At 47.5% G+C, this 15,327-nt stretch overlaps 9 protein-coding genes across 9 annotated transcripts; 4 read left to right on the top strand and 5 right to left on the bottom strand.

Moving 5' to 3' along the window:
• Nucleotides 1-169: 169 nt before the first annotated feature.
• On the top strand, nt 170-619 carry N7519_011694 (uncharacterized protein; the record flags this gene model as incomplete). Its single annotated transcript, XM_057298467.1, has 2 exons — nt 170-343; nt 443-619. 2 exons carry the CDS (start codon nt 170-172, stop codon nt 617-619), a joined length of 351 nt encoding a protein of 116 aa, XP_057146349.1.
• A 502-nt stretch (nt 620-1,121) lies between these two features.
• N7519_011693 (HAD family hydrolase) lies at nt 1,122-1,820 on the bottom strand (the record flags this gene model as incomplete). Its single annotated transcript, XM_057298466.1, has 1 exon — nt 1,122-1,820. One exon carries the CDS (start codon nt 1,818-1,820, stop codon nt 1,122-1,124), a length of 699 nt encoding a protein of 232 aa, XP_057146348.1.
• Nucleotides 1,821-2,278: 458 nt separating this feature from the next.
• Nucleotides 2,279-3,362, top strand: N7519_011692 (Transcriptional coactivator/pterin dehydratase; the record flags this gene model as incomplete). The annotated part of the gene is made up of 3 exons (XM_057298465.1): nt 2,279-3,082; nt 3,133-3,204; nt 3,264-3,362. 3 exons carry the CDS (start codon nt 2,279-2,281, stop codon nt 3,360-3,362), a joined length of 975 nt encoding a protein of 324 aa, XP_057146347.1.
• A 28-nt stretch (nt 3,363-3,390) lies between these two features.
• Nucleotides 3,391-4,845, bottom strand: N7519_011691 (putative MFS monocarboxylate transporter (Mct); the record flags this gene model as incomplete). The annotated part of the gene is made up of 4 exons (XM_057298464.1): nt 3,391-3,838; nt 3,900-4,465; nt 4,518-4,642; nt 4,701-4,845. 4 exons carry the CDS (start codon nt 4,843-4,845, stop codon nt 3,391-3,393), a joined length of 1,284 nt encoding a protein of 427 aa, XP_057146346.1.
• A 1,384-nt stretch (nt 4,846-6,229) lies between these two features.
• Nucleotides 6,230-7,686, top strand: N7519_011690 (uncharacterized protein; the record flags this gene model as incomplete). Its single annotated transcript, XM_057298463.1, is given in 2 exon segments — nt 6,230-7,128; nt 7,140-7,686. The coding sequence occupies 2 exon segments, from the start codon at nt 6,230-6,232 to the stop codon at nt 7,684-7,686; spliced, it is 1,446 nt and encodes a 481-aa protein (XP_057146345.1).
• Nucleotides 7,687-8,907: 1,221 nt separating this feature from the next.
• On the bottom strand, nt 8,908-9,614 carry N7519_011689 (uncharacterized protein; the record flags this gene model as incomplete). Its single annotated transcript, XM_057298462.1, has 2 exons — nt 8,908-9,189; nt 9,264-9,614. 2 exons carry the CDS (start codon nt 9,612-9,614, stop codon nt 8,908-8,910), a joined length of 633 nt encoding a protein of 210 aa, XP_057146344.1.
• Nucleotides 9,615-11,546: 1,932 nt separating this feature from the next.
• N7519_011688 (ribose phosphate diphosphokinase subunit PRS5) lies at nt 11,547-12,959 on the bottom strand (the record flags this gene model as incomplete). Its single annotated transcript, XM_057298461.1, has 3 exons — nt 11,547-11,603; nt 11,656-11,979; nt 12,033-12,959. 3 exons carry the CDS (start codon nt 12,957-12,959, stop codon nt 11,547-11,549), a joined length of 1,308 nt encoding a protein of 435 aa, XP_057146343.1.
• Nucleotides 12,960-13,586: 627 nt separating this feature from the next.
• On the bottom strand, nt 13,587-14,300 carry N7519_011687 (ubiquitin-like protein HUB1; the record flags this gene model as incomplete). Its single annotated transcript, XM_057298460.1, has 3 exons — nt 13,587-13,639; nt 13,695-13,833; nt 13,895-14,300. 3 exons carry the CDS (start codon nt 14,298-14,300, stop codon nt 13,618-13,620), a joined length of 567 nt encoding a protein of 188 aa, XP_057146342.1. The 3' UTR covers nt 13,587-13,617.
• Nucleotides 14,301-14,571: 271 nt separating this feature from the next.
• Nucleotides 14,572-15,292, top strand: N7519_011686 (PIG-H family GPI synthesis protein; the record flags this gene model as incomplete). The annotated part of the gene is made up of 3 exons (XM_057298459.1): nt 14,572-14,905; nt 14,964-15,166; nt 15,215-15,292. 3 exons carry the CDS (start codon nt 14,572-14,574, stop codon nt 15,290-15,292), a joined length of 615 nt encoding a protein of 204 aa, XP_057146341.1.
• Nucleotides 15,293-15,327: the final 35 nt, after the last annotated feature.

Below are 15,327 nucleotides of genomic sequence, written 5' to 3'. Positions count from 1 at the left end.
GCGTTTGCATGTGCTTGACCTTATCTTTGTGGCATAGAAGGACAAAATACAAATATTTAGTTTAGTATAGGGGCTTTCCTATTTGAGCTGCTTTTATAGGTCACAGCCCTAGAGACTCTCGAGGTCTGGGGGTGTCCTCCACCCTTATATCTACAATTCTGTCTTTCCAATGGAGCACCTATTCCTATCTTTCATCCGTATCATACTTAACCTCGGCGAGCCTGCTAGGCTGCTCGCGACTTTTCAAGAATTCGAAAGCAACCCGTCTGCCATTAGTGTAGAGGACCGCGTTCGGTTTCTCGACTTTCCTGACTTCTCAACTCAAGAGGCAAACATTTCCGCTGTAACAACTCTTAGTAAAGAAGAGCTTTTAAAAAAAGCTGCTTAATCACCTAGAGACCTCACTTCGTCTAAGGTTGAATTACTTCATAGCCGCTATTAGGGACGACTTAGCTTTCCGGAAGAAGATATCCGTTTCGATTATTTCGATAATCTAACGCTAGTTTCTGATGAACACTACTCCGAAATACTCGAGCGACTCGAGACATCTAGAAGTTCTTTCTACGCCGAATTCGAAGCGGATGCATTTAAAACCTTAGAGGCGGAGGTTTCCCGATAAGAAGATAAAATAAGAGAAGCCGAGGATAGAGTAGATCTAGCGCAGATTCTCGAATACGGCTACCCCTAGCTACGCTAGCTATAGTAGGAAGATAAGGGTAAAAAGCCATAGGGCTATATAATCTTCCAGAGCCCTTAGTGGAAGCTCGAGGATCTTAAACGCTAGGAGTCATATGAACAAAAGTAATCTAACTTGTTCCATTAGGCGCACCTCGCTATTGGTTCAGGAACAAAGATCTGATCCCGGTGGTACCTTGAGAGCCTTGATTTGCCCTCTAGGATTGATAGTGGTGAGTCTTTCTTATTGACGTTGAATCAACTGCGGAAGCAATTCAACCATCTCCGATCTCAGCCTCCTAAGAAGCAAGCACCGTTCCTAACACGAAGAGTCTCCATATGCTCCATATTCATACAGCGACAGAATAAGTCAAGTCATCTAGTGTCTCTACATTTATTTACATTTGTTGGTAGTTCCAATGCAGTATGCTTCTCCAGTAACGAGCTTAGGCCTTCACAATCCCCACAACCTCCCCCAAAGAATCCACCACAAAATCCGGTTTCAATTCCTGACAAGCCTGTTGATCTCCGTACCCATACCGACACCAGCAGACCCTACTCTTAATATTCCTTGCGAACTGAACATCCGCCACCGTATCACCCACCACCAACACCATCCCCGAATCAATCTCATCCATCCCATACTTCTCCCTCAGAACGGGAATCAGAACATCCACAAAGCTAGCCGGATCTGGCTTTCGCTTCGCCCCGGGTGTCTTATCACCGATGATCAAATCCTCAGGCACGCAGCCATCCAGACCATTCCGCTCCAATGCCGTTTTCACAGCAGCTACACCCTTATTACTCACAATCGCGATGGGGATCTTGTGGGCATTAAGTTCAGTGAGGAGATCCTTGGCGCCGGGAAAGGCTTTGATGAGTAGTTGGCCGTGGGTGGCATAGAGAGCGCGGTATTTTTCAATCCACTCGTTCTCAGCGGTCGGAGTGAATTCGGCGGGGGAAGGATGTAGGGCTTTGAAGGTGTCTGCTAGGCCGGCTCCGCTGGCGATGAGACGGTGGATTTTGGGTTGGGGAGGGGTGTGGGTAGGGAGGAGGGTCTCGAAGGTGAGTTTTATGGTGTGGGAGATGGATTCATGCGTATCGAAGAGAGTGCCGTCGAAGTCGAAGATTGCGAGGGCTATCATTTTGAGGTTTGTATTCAATGGTTTGAAGCTGGGTGGTTGGTAGTATGAAAGTGAAGCAGGGGAAGAGTAGGGTACTGCCACAATTAACCCGTGAATCCTTCTAAAAATTAATCCCTGTGGAAATGAATTCGAATCCTTTGTCAGGGATCTTACAGTAGCGTACATAGTTACGTGGCTCATGCAGCTGCGATGTTACATTGAGATAGTGTAGATACGAACTACTGCGGGTTTATAATGATAATAATAATAATAATAATAATAATAATAAATGACTTCTCACTATGTTGCAGTAAGCCCTAGTTATACTAGTAGAAGTAATACCAAATACAACAGTCTACAACTGTATGTATACTACTTGTAAAATGCATGAGATCCGCACCACATAAATCCAAGTACCTATAAATCCCAATCATCTACACTTCAACTCCTCACACAGATTCTAAATCCCTCATCTTGACATGCAAAAAGAAGAAGAAAAGATGGCTATCCCAGCTCCCATCATCGAACTCCCCCAAACCCCAACCATCACCAACCTAATGACAACCTTCTGCTCTTCCTCCTCCACGCCCAAGATCATGCAAGACACAATCCACACCTTAACCCACGAGATCATTTCCGCCGCCAAATCCCACGACCCAACCCTCAAGTCCCCGACAACAATGATCCCCATCCTCCGCGGAGCCTTACCCATGTTCGTAGCGGCACAGCCTCTCCTTCCCGCTACTTCATGCATTCTAGCCCGGTGCAGCAAGATGAAAGGCACACAGGATGTGGTTGTGGACTGGCTAGGCCGACGACCATTCCCACCGGCGTCTGATGACGGGAAGATTGTTATCCTCGATACGATCATTGCTACTGGGGATACGGTCGTCAGGCTTTGTGAGGAACTGTGGGAGATGTGTGGGGGCCTGCCAAGGTCGGTTGTGGTATTGTGTGTCTATGCAGCTCCCGAGGCATTGGAAAGGGTGGCTCGTTGTCCGGTGGTGGAGTATGTTGTTGTTGGGAGACAGGCTGAGAGATGCGATGAGAGGGGATATTTGGTTCCGTATACGAATGGAGATATAGGTGATAAGATTTATGGGGGAGTGTGGAAAAAGGAGGGCAAGATGGGGGAGCCTGTTGTTGCGGAAGGAGAGGATGTGGAGAGAGTTTTGTCGGGGGTGCAGAGCTTACTGGTTGAGAATGGGGGATTGTGGAAATTGACGGAGGATGGATTGGCGATTGAACGGGAGGTTCAGTTCCCCGGGTTTAAAGAGGCTTGGGTGAGTTCTACTGCTAACGTTGAACTGATATTCGGAAGTACGCTGACTAGGAAATCAAGAGGTTTATGAATCATGTGGCAGATACAGCGACTAAGCTTCGACACCATCCCGAATGGTCAAATGTATGTCGCTTTGATATTCCTTTTTATAGATGAATTACTTTGCTGACAATATACTGAAGGTTTATAACAAAGTCTCCATCCGTTGGACGACTCATCGCCCTAAAGGTTTGACCAGCTTGGATGTTGTCGCGGCTCAGCTCTGTGATAGCTATGTATAAAGGGTCTCTATTGTATTCTCGTCTGTATTTAAACCTTTTTTGAGATAGACAGTCCTGCAAGTACCGCTCTCGCCGCAACGAAGAAGAATACACTTGCTACCATCATTGCACCCGAAAAGACCTGTAACCCCCAGTAGGTCCCATTTTGTCGGCTCAAGATTGCTCCAGCAATGGGACTTCCCGTGAGCGATGCAATACTGATGCAAGTAAATAAAACGCCCTGACGAACACCGATCTTGGTGACGTCGGGCGAGATCTGGCCCAGCAGGGCAGGTACCATGCCCACAAATGCACCCGATGCAAACCCATACAGCATGCTGAAGACAATATAGATCGCCGCACTGCCTGGGGAGAGAAGGGTACCTGGAAGCCAGAGGGCTAGGATAACGATGGCGGACAAGGAGCACATGGCAATCATGACGTTGAACCGGCCCAGTTTGTCCCCTACATAGCCCGGTAGGATTCGACCAGGGAGACTGCGGAATAGGTTAGCTCAACCATGCCGTCTCATCAAGCACAATAGGGGGTAGTACTCACCTGGCGGCATTGAGGATAGTCAACAAATACCCAGCTAGCTCACGGTTGACTCCGTCCTCCTGAGCCTCCACAACGACATAGCTGATTGGCACAAACATGGCAAAGAATCCACAGCAGGAAGCCAGCATAAGCAAGACAAACGGTATCTCCGAGAACGGACTCGTATAATCACTCAGCTTCACTGGCCGCGGAACATTTTTGATTCTCGATCGGACAGTCAAATTGGCAATTACCAGGAGCGCGAGGACGATGAATCCAGAGATACGCAGCGTCCATCCGAACCCGATACTAGGGAAGAGCCGAGACAACATGGTTGGGAATACCACTCCGCCCAGTGATGAGCCACTGGAAACGATTCCAAAGGCCAAAGCACGTCGTTTCTCGAACCATGTTGCGGTACAGGAGAGTGCGGACGAAAAGACAAAGCTTGCGCCCAGAGGACTGCAGATTCCCTGGGCTAGCAAAAATTGATAGTACTCCGTCGAGATGGAGGTCATCATGATGCCGAAGACGTGAAGACATGTCCCGATAAGAAGGAGCCACTTTGGGCCATAATTATCGAATACCTGAGAGAAGATTAATATAGGCACCGCTTAGGCTTGTATGGGCTAGATTCACTCTTCCGATGACAATTCCAGCCGCAAAGAGTACGAATGGCTCCAGAGATAAGATCCAGGAAATGCTGGAGGCGGAATAAGAATGTAATTGATTGTTCTGGTAGTACTCTTGAAAAATGCCAATGGCTGGTGGTAAAGCGTGTCAGGTTATCGGCATGAAAAATGTGAGAGACAGGGATCTCACCATTCACCCAGCCGAAAGCGCAAAATAAACAGCACCATGCTCCAATGACGACCGTCCACGCACGAAGTCCTTGATCCAACTGTCCGACTGGTTCCTCATCACTTCTAGAGACAGCCACGGTGGTTTTCGATTCCGTGGTTGCCATGTCTAGAACTTCTGGAGCAGAAAGGAGTAAAAAGACGATAGAAGATGGAATTTGGAGGAGGAAACGGTCTCAAAACTAAAATTTCCCTATCTACATGTCGGGGACCCCTTTAGGGCTGTGACATGTGACCCCGATAACAAGACAAAGCGATGAGATAAAAATGTAGGTAGGTAGTAATTCCAATGAGTCTTCACTATTTTTCACCTACTTCGACATTACTGTAACCATGAATATCGTGACAAATGTACTGAGAAGCAAGGGCCAGAAAAAAAAAGAGTAAGCAAGACATCTTTCCTATCTTGGATAAGGCTAAGTGACTGTTTCTGCCAAACACTTAGGCTGAAATTAATTACTCCATAAATTTGAGACGCAATTGTCCTCTACCCCTCAAAAAGAAAGAGGCTTGAAATGTCGGGGATCAGCATCCTTCGCACTAAAGTCGCCAGGATCCAGCGATCGTCAATTTACCCGGGCTTGTACTATACATACATTCACGAGTACTCCTCAAGTGCTGGTATTATCACCCTTGACAACAAAATCCACATCCATTATGTATACTTGGAGGTAGATATTTCACAGCTCCTAAACGTAAAAGGAAAAAGCACGGCACTAGGGTTACATCGCGAACCGACCTAGTCCAAATTAGGCAAGAAAGACATCCAGACTTGCCAGGGTCCAGCCGTTTTAATATATACAATATAGTAGGTATAGACAAAGAGGCATAAATGATAAGACTGACGATCTCCCGTTTTACCTAAAAGACCTTATAAATAGATATCAGAGGATACATACATGTATGCAGTTGCATAGGCGGATGGTTGCCTCCTAAACAGGCTACCTGCTGTAGAAGCAATGTATTCGTCTCTTGGCAACAGGTTGATATCACATCTCCCTCGTAAAGGGATTCCTTTAACAATCGATGGGTGTCCCTCTATCTGCTATATGATAATTGGAAAAGGGATTTCTATGAAAACCAAGAATCCACTCACTGCAAAGGTGGCTCAATTCGCTCGTGAACCCCATATTGTTAATGATTCTTATAATAGCATATTACTCCACGAAAGGGAAAACAGAAGATCTACACCGAATAATAAAAAGTGGCCTCGACTAATTTTGCCCTATCAGTTCAATCTTACAGGCATGATAATACCTAGGTGCAGGACAACATGTGAAGGATGCTACTACAACGTCGAAGCCATATGTCCATGCATATGGAACCATCCTAGTAGGCTAAATCTCGCGTGAGATTTTAGGGTCTGAAGCAAGATGAGGGTATTGTAATTTTGGCCCCAAATCTGATGCTTATAAAAGTACAAGCAACGGATATCGACAGAAAGCCAGTGAGGTAATTCCTAGCTTCGTCCGCTTTCAACATCTCTGCACAATGTATCCAATTGCCCAGATTGTGCAAAGGTTTCTACAGAGATATCTCAAGCCCGTGGGCCAACCGGCTGAATCGATTCGCAACGATGCAGATGGGCAGGAACCCCAAAACAGGAAGCCACCAGCCTGCTGTACCTTGGAGACACCCCTGCACCCATTCGAAAATTTGCCTCCTACCTATGATCCCTCAACTTGGTGGTTGGATGGCCAGATTCCTGCATACCCCCATTTCCAGGATGGGGAGAGCATTCGATTTCATGTGAAGGCCATCAAGCGTGTCCTCCTTCAGAATATTCTGGAAGGATGCAAACTCCTTTTGGAGGGAACAGACAATCATTCCCTTCTACCCTCAATAACCCAACACGAACTGCTTTGGAAAGCAGCAATTTCAGCCCACAAATATGGGGTTTTGTATCTAGCCGCTCGCTCAGAGTGCCGGGAAGAATTCCTACCAGCGATAGAATCCAACCAACAACTTTTCACAGAAATCAACATCTTTCTCTCCTGCAACGACAACGCCATCCGTGCTATCAACTATGGCGTTCATCGACTGGTCAACAGTTCAACCTTCACCGTGGACTACCAAACAAGACTCATTCCTCCAACGGCCATATCAGCAATTGGCGTAAGCCACATTGCAGTCCGGGCACAAGATTTCAAAGGAGATAGTGTCCGCATGCTAGACAACCCGTCTGCTATTTGGGATCTACACGATTTCGCCCATCTTTCCGCTGCCTCGGTTTGCCCCGACCTATACGGCTCGAAATACTTCACCCATCTCATTAAGCTCCCGTCCGAGCTGACAGCCTTAATCCGCAGCCCGAAAATGCACACCGCAGACCCTACACCTCGGTATTCGGATGGAGTTCTCTTCAGCGAGCTTCTCACCGTCCTCTTCACGTCTGAGATAGAGGCGGTGCAAAGGCGGAGAGGGTGCATACTTATGCATCCCTCACCGATACTTTGGCCGAATACGTTGCAGATTATCTCATGGGAAGACGTGAGCTGCAACATCTGACCACTCGTGAAATGCTGAGCGTGAAAACCCCCATACGCGCCGTGGAGTTGGCGACTCTAGCGCAGAACAAAGCTTACGAACTGACGGCTAGCGAGATCGAACAACGGGTGTTCACGAGAGGGGGTCCTGCTGGGGACTCTAGGGATCAGCTCGACAGGCTTTCCGCGTTTGAAAGAGTCAAGTTCCTTGCGGGTTGTCGGAGATGGTTATATTTTGAAATGAGAAATACTGTCAAGCACCGCGCCCACAGACTCGCTTATCAGAAAGTGGCTGAGCGCGTGCTTGCACCGGAAAATGGGGTCTTGATTACAAGCAATGATCGTGTGCTGTTGTCTGGAATCCTAAAAGGCATCCACTATGAAGACTGTGAGAGCGATAGGGGGGTAAATCTTTGGCAGATGATCAAGGACCTTGAAGCTGGTATTGATACACACAGCTAGCTTTTGGATATTGTCGTATTCAAGGGAACTATGTCATTGTACTTATTTAGTGTGAGGAGAATGTGTAATTAACTTGTACAGTTATGTACACTTCTTCCACTTCTTCCACTTCTTCCCAGGTTGTCCTCTCCCTAGGAATGTCGTCCGCATGGCTCGGCCCGTTGGGGATCCGCTGCGGATCCAAATCGGCGGAACCTTTCGAGGGACATTCTACTTCTCCATGATATCTACCTAGGTGGTACATAAGGCCAAATCCTACATCGAAATTGATCGGGTAGAAGGTCTTTAAGGTAGATGATGATGGATGTAAAAGAATTGAGAGGGGGAGGAAAATAACTGAGCCGCCGCAGGCTAAACGAGGCATTCAGTGGGCCGACCTCGGTCGGTACCAGCAGGCATGAAAAGCCTATGCAAGGATTCTGTGTTAAAATGAGTATCTTTCACTGAGTCTATTAAGGTGCCCAGGCACTCGACGGCCCGTGGCTTTTATATTTTCAACATTCTCTTTAATCTTGGTCATAATTTTCCTCGTCATTGAACTTGTTAGCCAATTGACGGGTAGGGAGCTTATCCCAGGAAGAAGAGGACAATCAGCCAGAAATTGGGGTAGAGGAATTGTCTACCTTTTTGAAAACGATGTCATTCCGGTAGGGAATACGACGGATCGGTGATCTTGCCCTTAATCGAAGCATAGAAGTCCGCTAAATTGCCTATATTCATTTCAGGGTCATGCTAGGAATTTGTAAGGTTGGTTAAACGCTTAGATATCTAAGCTTGCAGTTTCCCCTTTGTACAAAATATGAAATCAGGTGCAACCATTCGTTATCCTATAAGAGAATCCATGGACACGAAATCGGGCACAGTCACAGTCACAGTCACAGTTTTAGCCGAATCCTCTCCCGGAGAATGTGCGTGTGAGCGTGGTAAGGTCATCAACAGCATGTTGTGTAACGTGAAGATCGTCGTCTGGTATGATTTATATCCCTAAATTGCTCAGCCGCCTTTGCTAGTAAGTTAATTGGACGAGGCGGGAAAGTTAGACAGATATACGAGGCATGACGAAGGTATAGTGAATATTAATGGTATAGGAATCTCTCACTAAAATGGAAAGATCTGAATTGACAATTTGTGCGGATAAAAACAATGACATTGAATCTCAAATTGCAACAATAGAAACACTACTCCATATTTAAATCTAGATTAAGAACAGGGCCTGTCAGCTCAAAGCTTTGCCGTATTAGAACCAGCCTTCTGGGCCTGCTTTTCCTCCCATGCGTTGAGGGTACGACGCGACTCCGCTGCACGCTCTGTTAAGGAAGCATGCAGGGACTGGTACACACCACCTTCCTCTGCGAGATTGACAAGTCGTTGTTCTTTGTGGTGGAAAAACACAATCCAGGTCTGAAACTCGGTAACCAGTACGTTCTGAGTCACAGACCAGATATAATAATCAACTCGAATCCTGTCCATGTGTACATCCAAAATGCGGACACCGGTGATGAGCTTTGTCGATACGTTGTTAGCTTCGCCCATCTCTTATCCTAGAACACTTTTAAAGAAAGAAAGCAAAGACTCACCAGGTCAGGATACTTGACAACCCGTTTGGCTTTCATCGAACATTGCTTCGACATAGCACCGATTCCACGACCCGACATGAACCTTGGGAATTCATCTTTGAGATGACCTTCGAACGACTCAAGCAGGCGAATGAAGGAATTGCCAGCGTAATGCATATAAGACTGAGCCATGACATGTCCGAACGGGTCCTGGTCATCAGCCCAGGAGACAGGGTTCTCGCTCAGGGTGTTATATTCGATTCCCTGTTCCAACATTGCGAGAATCGTTGCTTCCCGAAGTGACTCATAAGGCCCGTTCCGGTGCGGGTGTCGGTAGGAAGAGGCATCTAGAGGGGAGAAAGTTGGTGCCATGGCGATACGCGAGGGCTTAGAGTTTGAAAGGATGATGATTAGATATTAGTTCAATGGCAATGTGCAGGGCTCGCTTTATATAAACGGCCCAAGGGAATATAGCCATTCTCCTGCCTCCCTTTCCCATGACGTGTCGAAGTATTAGTCCTGGGATAAATAAAGAAAGACCTTTGGCGATCTATGATACTAAGGAACGAAAAGAGTTTGACGATCTATGAAAATGATGAGTTCCGAACGGAAAAGTCACGTTGTTGTAAGTCTATTGAGAGTTGTCGTCTATCTCGTTTACGATCGGCATTCGAAATAAAGGGAACATTGAATGAATTGGTGTGTTGCACAGTGGAATTTCTGTCGTAGATATGACAGTTTCTGGGAATGATCGTAGGAATACGAAAGTATCCGAAAGGCGCCAAGTCCTTGCCTGCATAGCATTAAACTATGCCAAGATGCAATAGTCCCTTCTAGGAATATATCTAGGTATGTCTTGCACTTGCCTATCTAGTTAGAATGGATCCTATTGGTCTCGTGGTTGACACAGTGGAGATAGATGTCCATGTGGCGGACATGGAATCTATAAGTGCACTCGGTTGATGGCAAGAAACAATATGCTGTCACAAGAATGCATAGTCATAGTCTCCTTAGTGGTCTCCTCAGGTAGTCTTCTCAGGTAATCTTCTCCGATAGTCTATTCATGTGTCTTTTTAGTGGTCTTTTTAGTGGTCTTTGTTATTGTTAGGCCATCTGCGCACCTAATCGAGTGGATCTTATTATAGATAAATGTTCGCTTTATAGGAAAGTTCTAGGGTTTGCTAGAAAGATATTTGGCTACAACCGTATAGGTGGAACTCTAAACAATCTTGATTTAAGGCTCACCGAGGTAACGATTAATTATATCATCTATTAGCCGAGGCTACACAGAGATGCGTAAGGGGAGATAGGTTAGCTAGTGAGGCAATAGTCATGCGGTGTAAACAAAAAAGCCGGTGGCATGGCCATGCTAAAATCTATTCGAGCCACTGATGACGTGGTTGGGCATGCTGACCTCGAGAGTAGCACTCTGCACTCAAGCTTCAATGTCATCTGCTTGATCCATTTCTTTGGACACGAGGTAAAAACAAAGACTGAGAGGCTCCAAGTTCTCTTCGCTGAATTCTTCAGACCAACGGGAAGGGGTCATTGACATTCTGCTCAAATTCCACCAATCGCTTAGTAGTGTTGATGGGAATGTTTCAATAATAGCCGTCGCGGCTCGCAGTGGCACGTGGGGCCAAGGAACTATTGTTTAGTTTCTCCTTTCTCCGACCAATATCTGACACGACTCGGAACATCAACTCTGGTAGCGATGTCCCTGTTGGTTTCCCAAATGTTTCGTAGAAGAGAGTGGGTGACTGCACTCTTCGGCTGTTTAGGGGTCCATGGCATCATGGGCTCTGCGCAATAGGTGAGTATCAAATGAGACGGAAAAGGATCTGAGTGTCAAGACAATAAATATCTGGCGTAGCATGCAAGGATTAAGAATCGCGATCAATCAAGCGCAGACCGACATGCACGAGCTTCAATATTGGAAAGTATTACGTCTCCATGAAGTACACGTCAGCCACATTGATAGTCTAGTCCAAGACCGGCGATTACTTGCATGTTGAATAAGAAATTCCCAATTTCGATTCAACATTTCATTGCTCATATGTGCAGATGGCAAAGGGTGTGGCAGAGATAGATAGTATGACAGGAACATTGGAAAAAGGAAAGCCAGCCAAAGCCAGATGAGAGCAACAGAAAAAGAAATACCAGAAATACCAGAAGAAATCCAGCGTCCCAAATCTACTGTGGATCTATGGGAAGGGGAACTGAGGTTCAAATGTTGAGGGTGTCGTAGAGCAAACATGGAAATTTTAGGATATCGGAGAAAATGAAAAAGATCTTAGGCACCGATCAATCGTACTGGAAGAGAACGCTGATGCTTTCACCGTGGTGCACACGACGGATGGCCTGGGTATAAGTCAGTATATTGTACGGAATGAACCGGACGTATGGGACTCACCTCGCCGAAAACGTGGCCGACTTCCAGGACCTCCAGCTTTGGGCATCGGCGCAAGTGGTCGACTTGATCCACGCTGTTGGTCACAACAACCTTGTCAAGGGCACTGGCGTTGATGCGCTCGATAGCGTCGCCACTCAGGATACCATGAGTGATAAGGGCATATACCTTAGATGCACCTTCCTTCTTGAGCAACTTGGCTGCACGAGTAATGGTATTGGAGGTGTCCGCCAGATCATCAATCAGAATGGCTATCCGATCACGGACATCGCCAACCAACATCATGGTGGCATTCTGGCGGTCGGTGATTTTGGTGGGGCGACGCTCCTACGAACTTGTTAGAGAATTATAGGGGTAATTCAAGCACTCGATAAGCCTACCTTGTGGATCAGAGCAAACTCTATGCCCATTTGGTCGGCAATTGCCGTAGCGCGCTTGGCACCTCCGGCATCGGGACTGACAACGACAGCCTGCTTGTAATTTGGGATGTTGCGCTGAATGTAGCTCTTCAGAAGAGGTCGGCCGTAGAGGTTGTCGACGGGGATATCAAAGAATCCCTGGTACTGTGGGTCGTGCAAATCCATGGTGATGATGTGATCGGCGCCGGCGCAGGTAAGCAGGTCTGCCACCAGGGTGCCGGCCTGTGCAACCCACTGTTTGTAACCAGGACGCGGCTGGAAGGAATTGATCTTGGAGGAGGTGTTGCTCGCTGCGTCGTCGGTGCCGTTGGTGCCGTTGGTGACGGACTTGAGGGAATCCGTTGTATCACTGCGGGGCAGACCGTTGCCCCGCCGCTTCACAGGGCTGCCAGTACTCTCCTCGATCTGAGCCTTGGCAAGGCCCTTCTGGAGGCTTTCAATTCCATTCATTCCATTCATCAAGCCCAGGCCTTCGGTTTTTCCACCAAGAGCCGGGGTCGAAGGGGTACTCTCGAATGTGTAGCCATTCCCAGGTTTACCTCCCACAGATGCCTTGACGAGAGGAGCGCCGGCCTTGTCATAAGGGATGTCACTCTGACGAGAGTAAGGGAAAAGAGGGAGAACAGCGGTGACTCGCCGGGCCGAGGCAGTTTTGCAAGCGGAAATGGTGATGAGAAGCTCTAGCAGGTGGTCGTTGACTTTACCGCCGCCAGATTGAATAATGTAGACATCCTTTTCACGGACGGACTCTTGGATTTCAACTCGAGTCTCACCCACTGCGAATTTTGAGAGCAGGACCTCAGCGGGAGGTATGCCGAGAACAGCGCAAATGCTCTGAGTCAACTGAGGGTGGGAGTTGCCTCCGATGACGACAAGATTGCGGACCATAGTGTTATTGTTTGTGATGTGTGGATTGTAAGTAGGAAGAAGGGCGCTCGATCTGAAGAAAATCGGGTTTGGAGAGATTGGGTGGAGGGGGAGGAAAATCTGGGGGGCGATCTCGGTAAGCAGTCAAGGGAGTAAAAGTAAATAAAGAGAGAAGTAAAAGAAAAGTAAGGAATTATTGAATTGAGGACAAATGCTACCTCATCGCGGAAGAATCGAGACTTCGAGGGACAAAGACATAAAACAAAAAAAAAAAAACCGACGATGTGAGTCCGGCGATGGGAAAAAAAGCCTCTGGAGTGGAGCGGATCTGTGGCTGATGCCTCAGGTGGCAAATGACCCGGATCGGGTAAAGCGCATGTCGTGACCGAGGGCCCCCCGCAGAAAACGGTTGAATTGCTTCTCGACAACGCAGTAAATGGTCACATGTGCAGGTTTACTGCTTCATATTTTCCATTTGTTCCCATCCGTAGATATACATGACTCTGCTCAAATCCTCAGTCGCTTTGGAAACCTCAAAAGAAGAAGAAAAAAAAAGAGAAACATATTCATGCGTGACTCCTATGCTCCGGTCCCCAAGATAGTATGTACTAAGAAAAAGAAAAACATAAAAGAGCTTGGCATAACTTTCCCACCAAGTGCAGTCTGCTCCGGGAATCCGTCATTCGCCCGTTCCAACCTCCCTATAATAGAGTTAGTATCACAGTCTTGGTATACGAAAGCGGGTTTGAGGCTCACAAGTCAAGTTGAACTCCGTTGCTCACTCCATAATCCTCCAGTGTAAGTTGATCTTTAAAAGGACGTTCGCCTTGGCGTTTCAGAAGGATTTCGTGGGGTTCACGGCCGATCCGAGCTGCCACCTGGGCCTTGAAGAGCTCTGTATAGTACATTAGCACATTGGTGTACGCCAACAGTAAAAAAAAAAAAGTAAAACATACTGATCGGATCTGAGGCGAGACAAGGAATCGCGGCTTTAGTTCCCAGGCGATCATTGACATGGACCACAATCATGGGTTCTGAAGACTGCGGAGCGACGGGCTTCTTCTCTTTCTTTTCTTTCTTCGGTTTCTTTTCCCGGTCTTCGCGCGGCGCATCTCGATCGTCACGTTGTCGGCCCCGATCGCGGTCACCATCCCTCGGTCTATCTCCATACCGGTCGCCTTCGCGGTCGCGTCGTGGTGATCGTGGTCGGTCTCGGTATCCTCGTTCTAATCTGCGATCATCTCCGCGGGAATCGTCGGTGCGGCTCTTGTCCTTCCACCGAAATCCTCCGGTCTTTCTGGGGCGCTCTCTATCAGCATTTTCTCTCAGGCGCGGAGACCTGCTTCGTGATCGGTCACCCATGACTGTGGAATGGAGGGAAGGTGATGTTGCGTGGGTGCCTGACAAGCCCAGATGTAATCTAAACGAAGCTGAGAGGCACGTGACCATATGCAGCTGCCAGTGGAGTAAGCTAGTCCAAGATTGGATTAGCGTGTTTATTCACATCGAGAGCTCTCCTGTAATGTACATTTGATCTCTCCACACTTTTGATCTACCGGTTGGATAGACTGGCTGCAATGCACATTGTCAATTGATTCTGCCTCTGTTCTCTTTCACCTGGCTCATACACAAAATGCCAGGCCGACTAGAAGTTCAGCGTCCCTCTCCGACGACCGTTTCCTTCACGGTATCGAATGCGCCGCAGCGGTCGAGTTCCCCCGCCAAAATCTTATTCGGTCTCCAAATATTGCTACGTACCGTTTTATTTTTCTGTGTGATTGGTGTCGGTATTGCGCGCGTCCGGAATTTCTTCTTCCAAGAAGATGGAAGGGTGATAAGCTGGCCAGCTGTGTGGTCGAGCCCCCTCGGATCCAAACTGTGTCGCTTGGTGGATTCATACAACCCGCTGTTAATTGCTGTAGTCGGTGCATTGGTGATATACGGTGTTTTCAGAAGAGGTTATATCGGTAGGTTGAGAAGGAAGAGTTGGCTTTGAAAATCCGTGCATGGCTGACCGTTCGACAGAGGAATCGCTCCTGGTTATTCGAGGCTTCGGAATCCAGACCTCGACATCGTCCTCGACGTATCTTTCTACTGCCTCAACGAGGTTCATTCCTACCACACAAATCCAGGACATTGTGATTCACGAAGCTTTCAAGGGCTTCGAAGTCCGCTTCTATTTGGCGGTCATTGTCGAAGGCGAGCCCAATGCCCTGGTGGTCTTCCCGGTATGTGGCATACTCCGCGTTATGTATCCAAGCTAATTGTGTGACTAGCATATGTTGCCCAAGCGAGAGATCCTAGAGCAGGTTTGGAGGGGTTCTCGGCGGTGTCTTTACGATGCAAAGTCATGATATACCCACAGCCCCTGCCTCAACAAATGTTTGTT

Source organism: Penicillium mononematosum (genome assembly GCF_028829835.1).
Source record: "Penicillium mononematosum strain IBT 11891 chromosome Unknown utg000005l:1.0-9366267.0:1.0-9372171.0, whole genome shotgun sequence".
Taxonomy (NCBI): domain Eukaryota; kingdom Fungi; phylum Ascomycota; class Eurotiomycetes; order Eurotiales; family Aspergillaceae; genus Penicillium; species Penicillium mononematosum.
The sequence above is the reverse complement of the archived record's forward strand: the minus strand, read 5'-3'. Positions and strand labels throughout refer to the sequence as shown.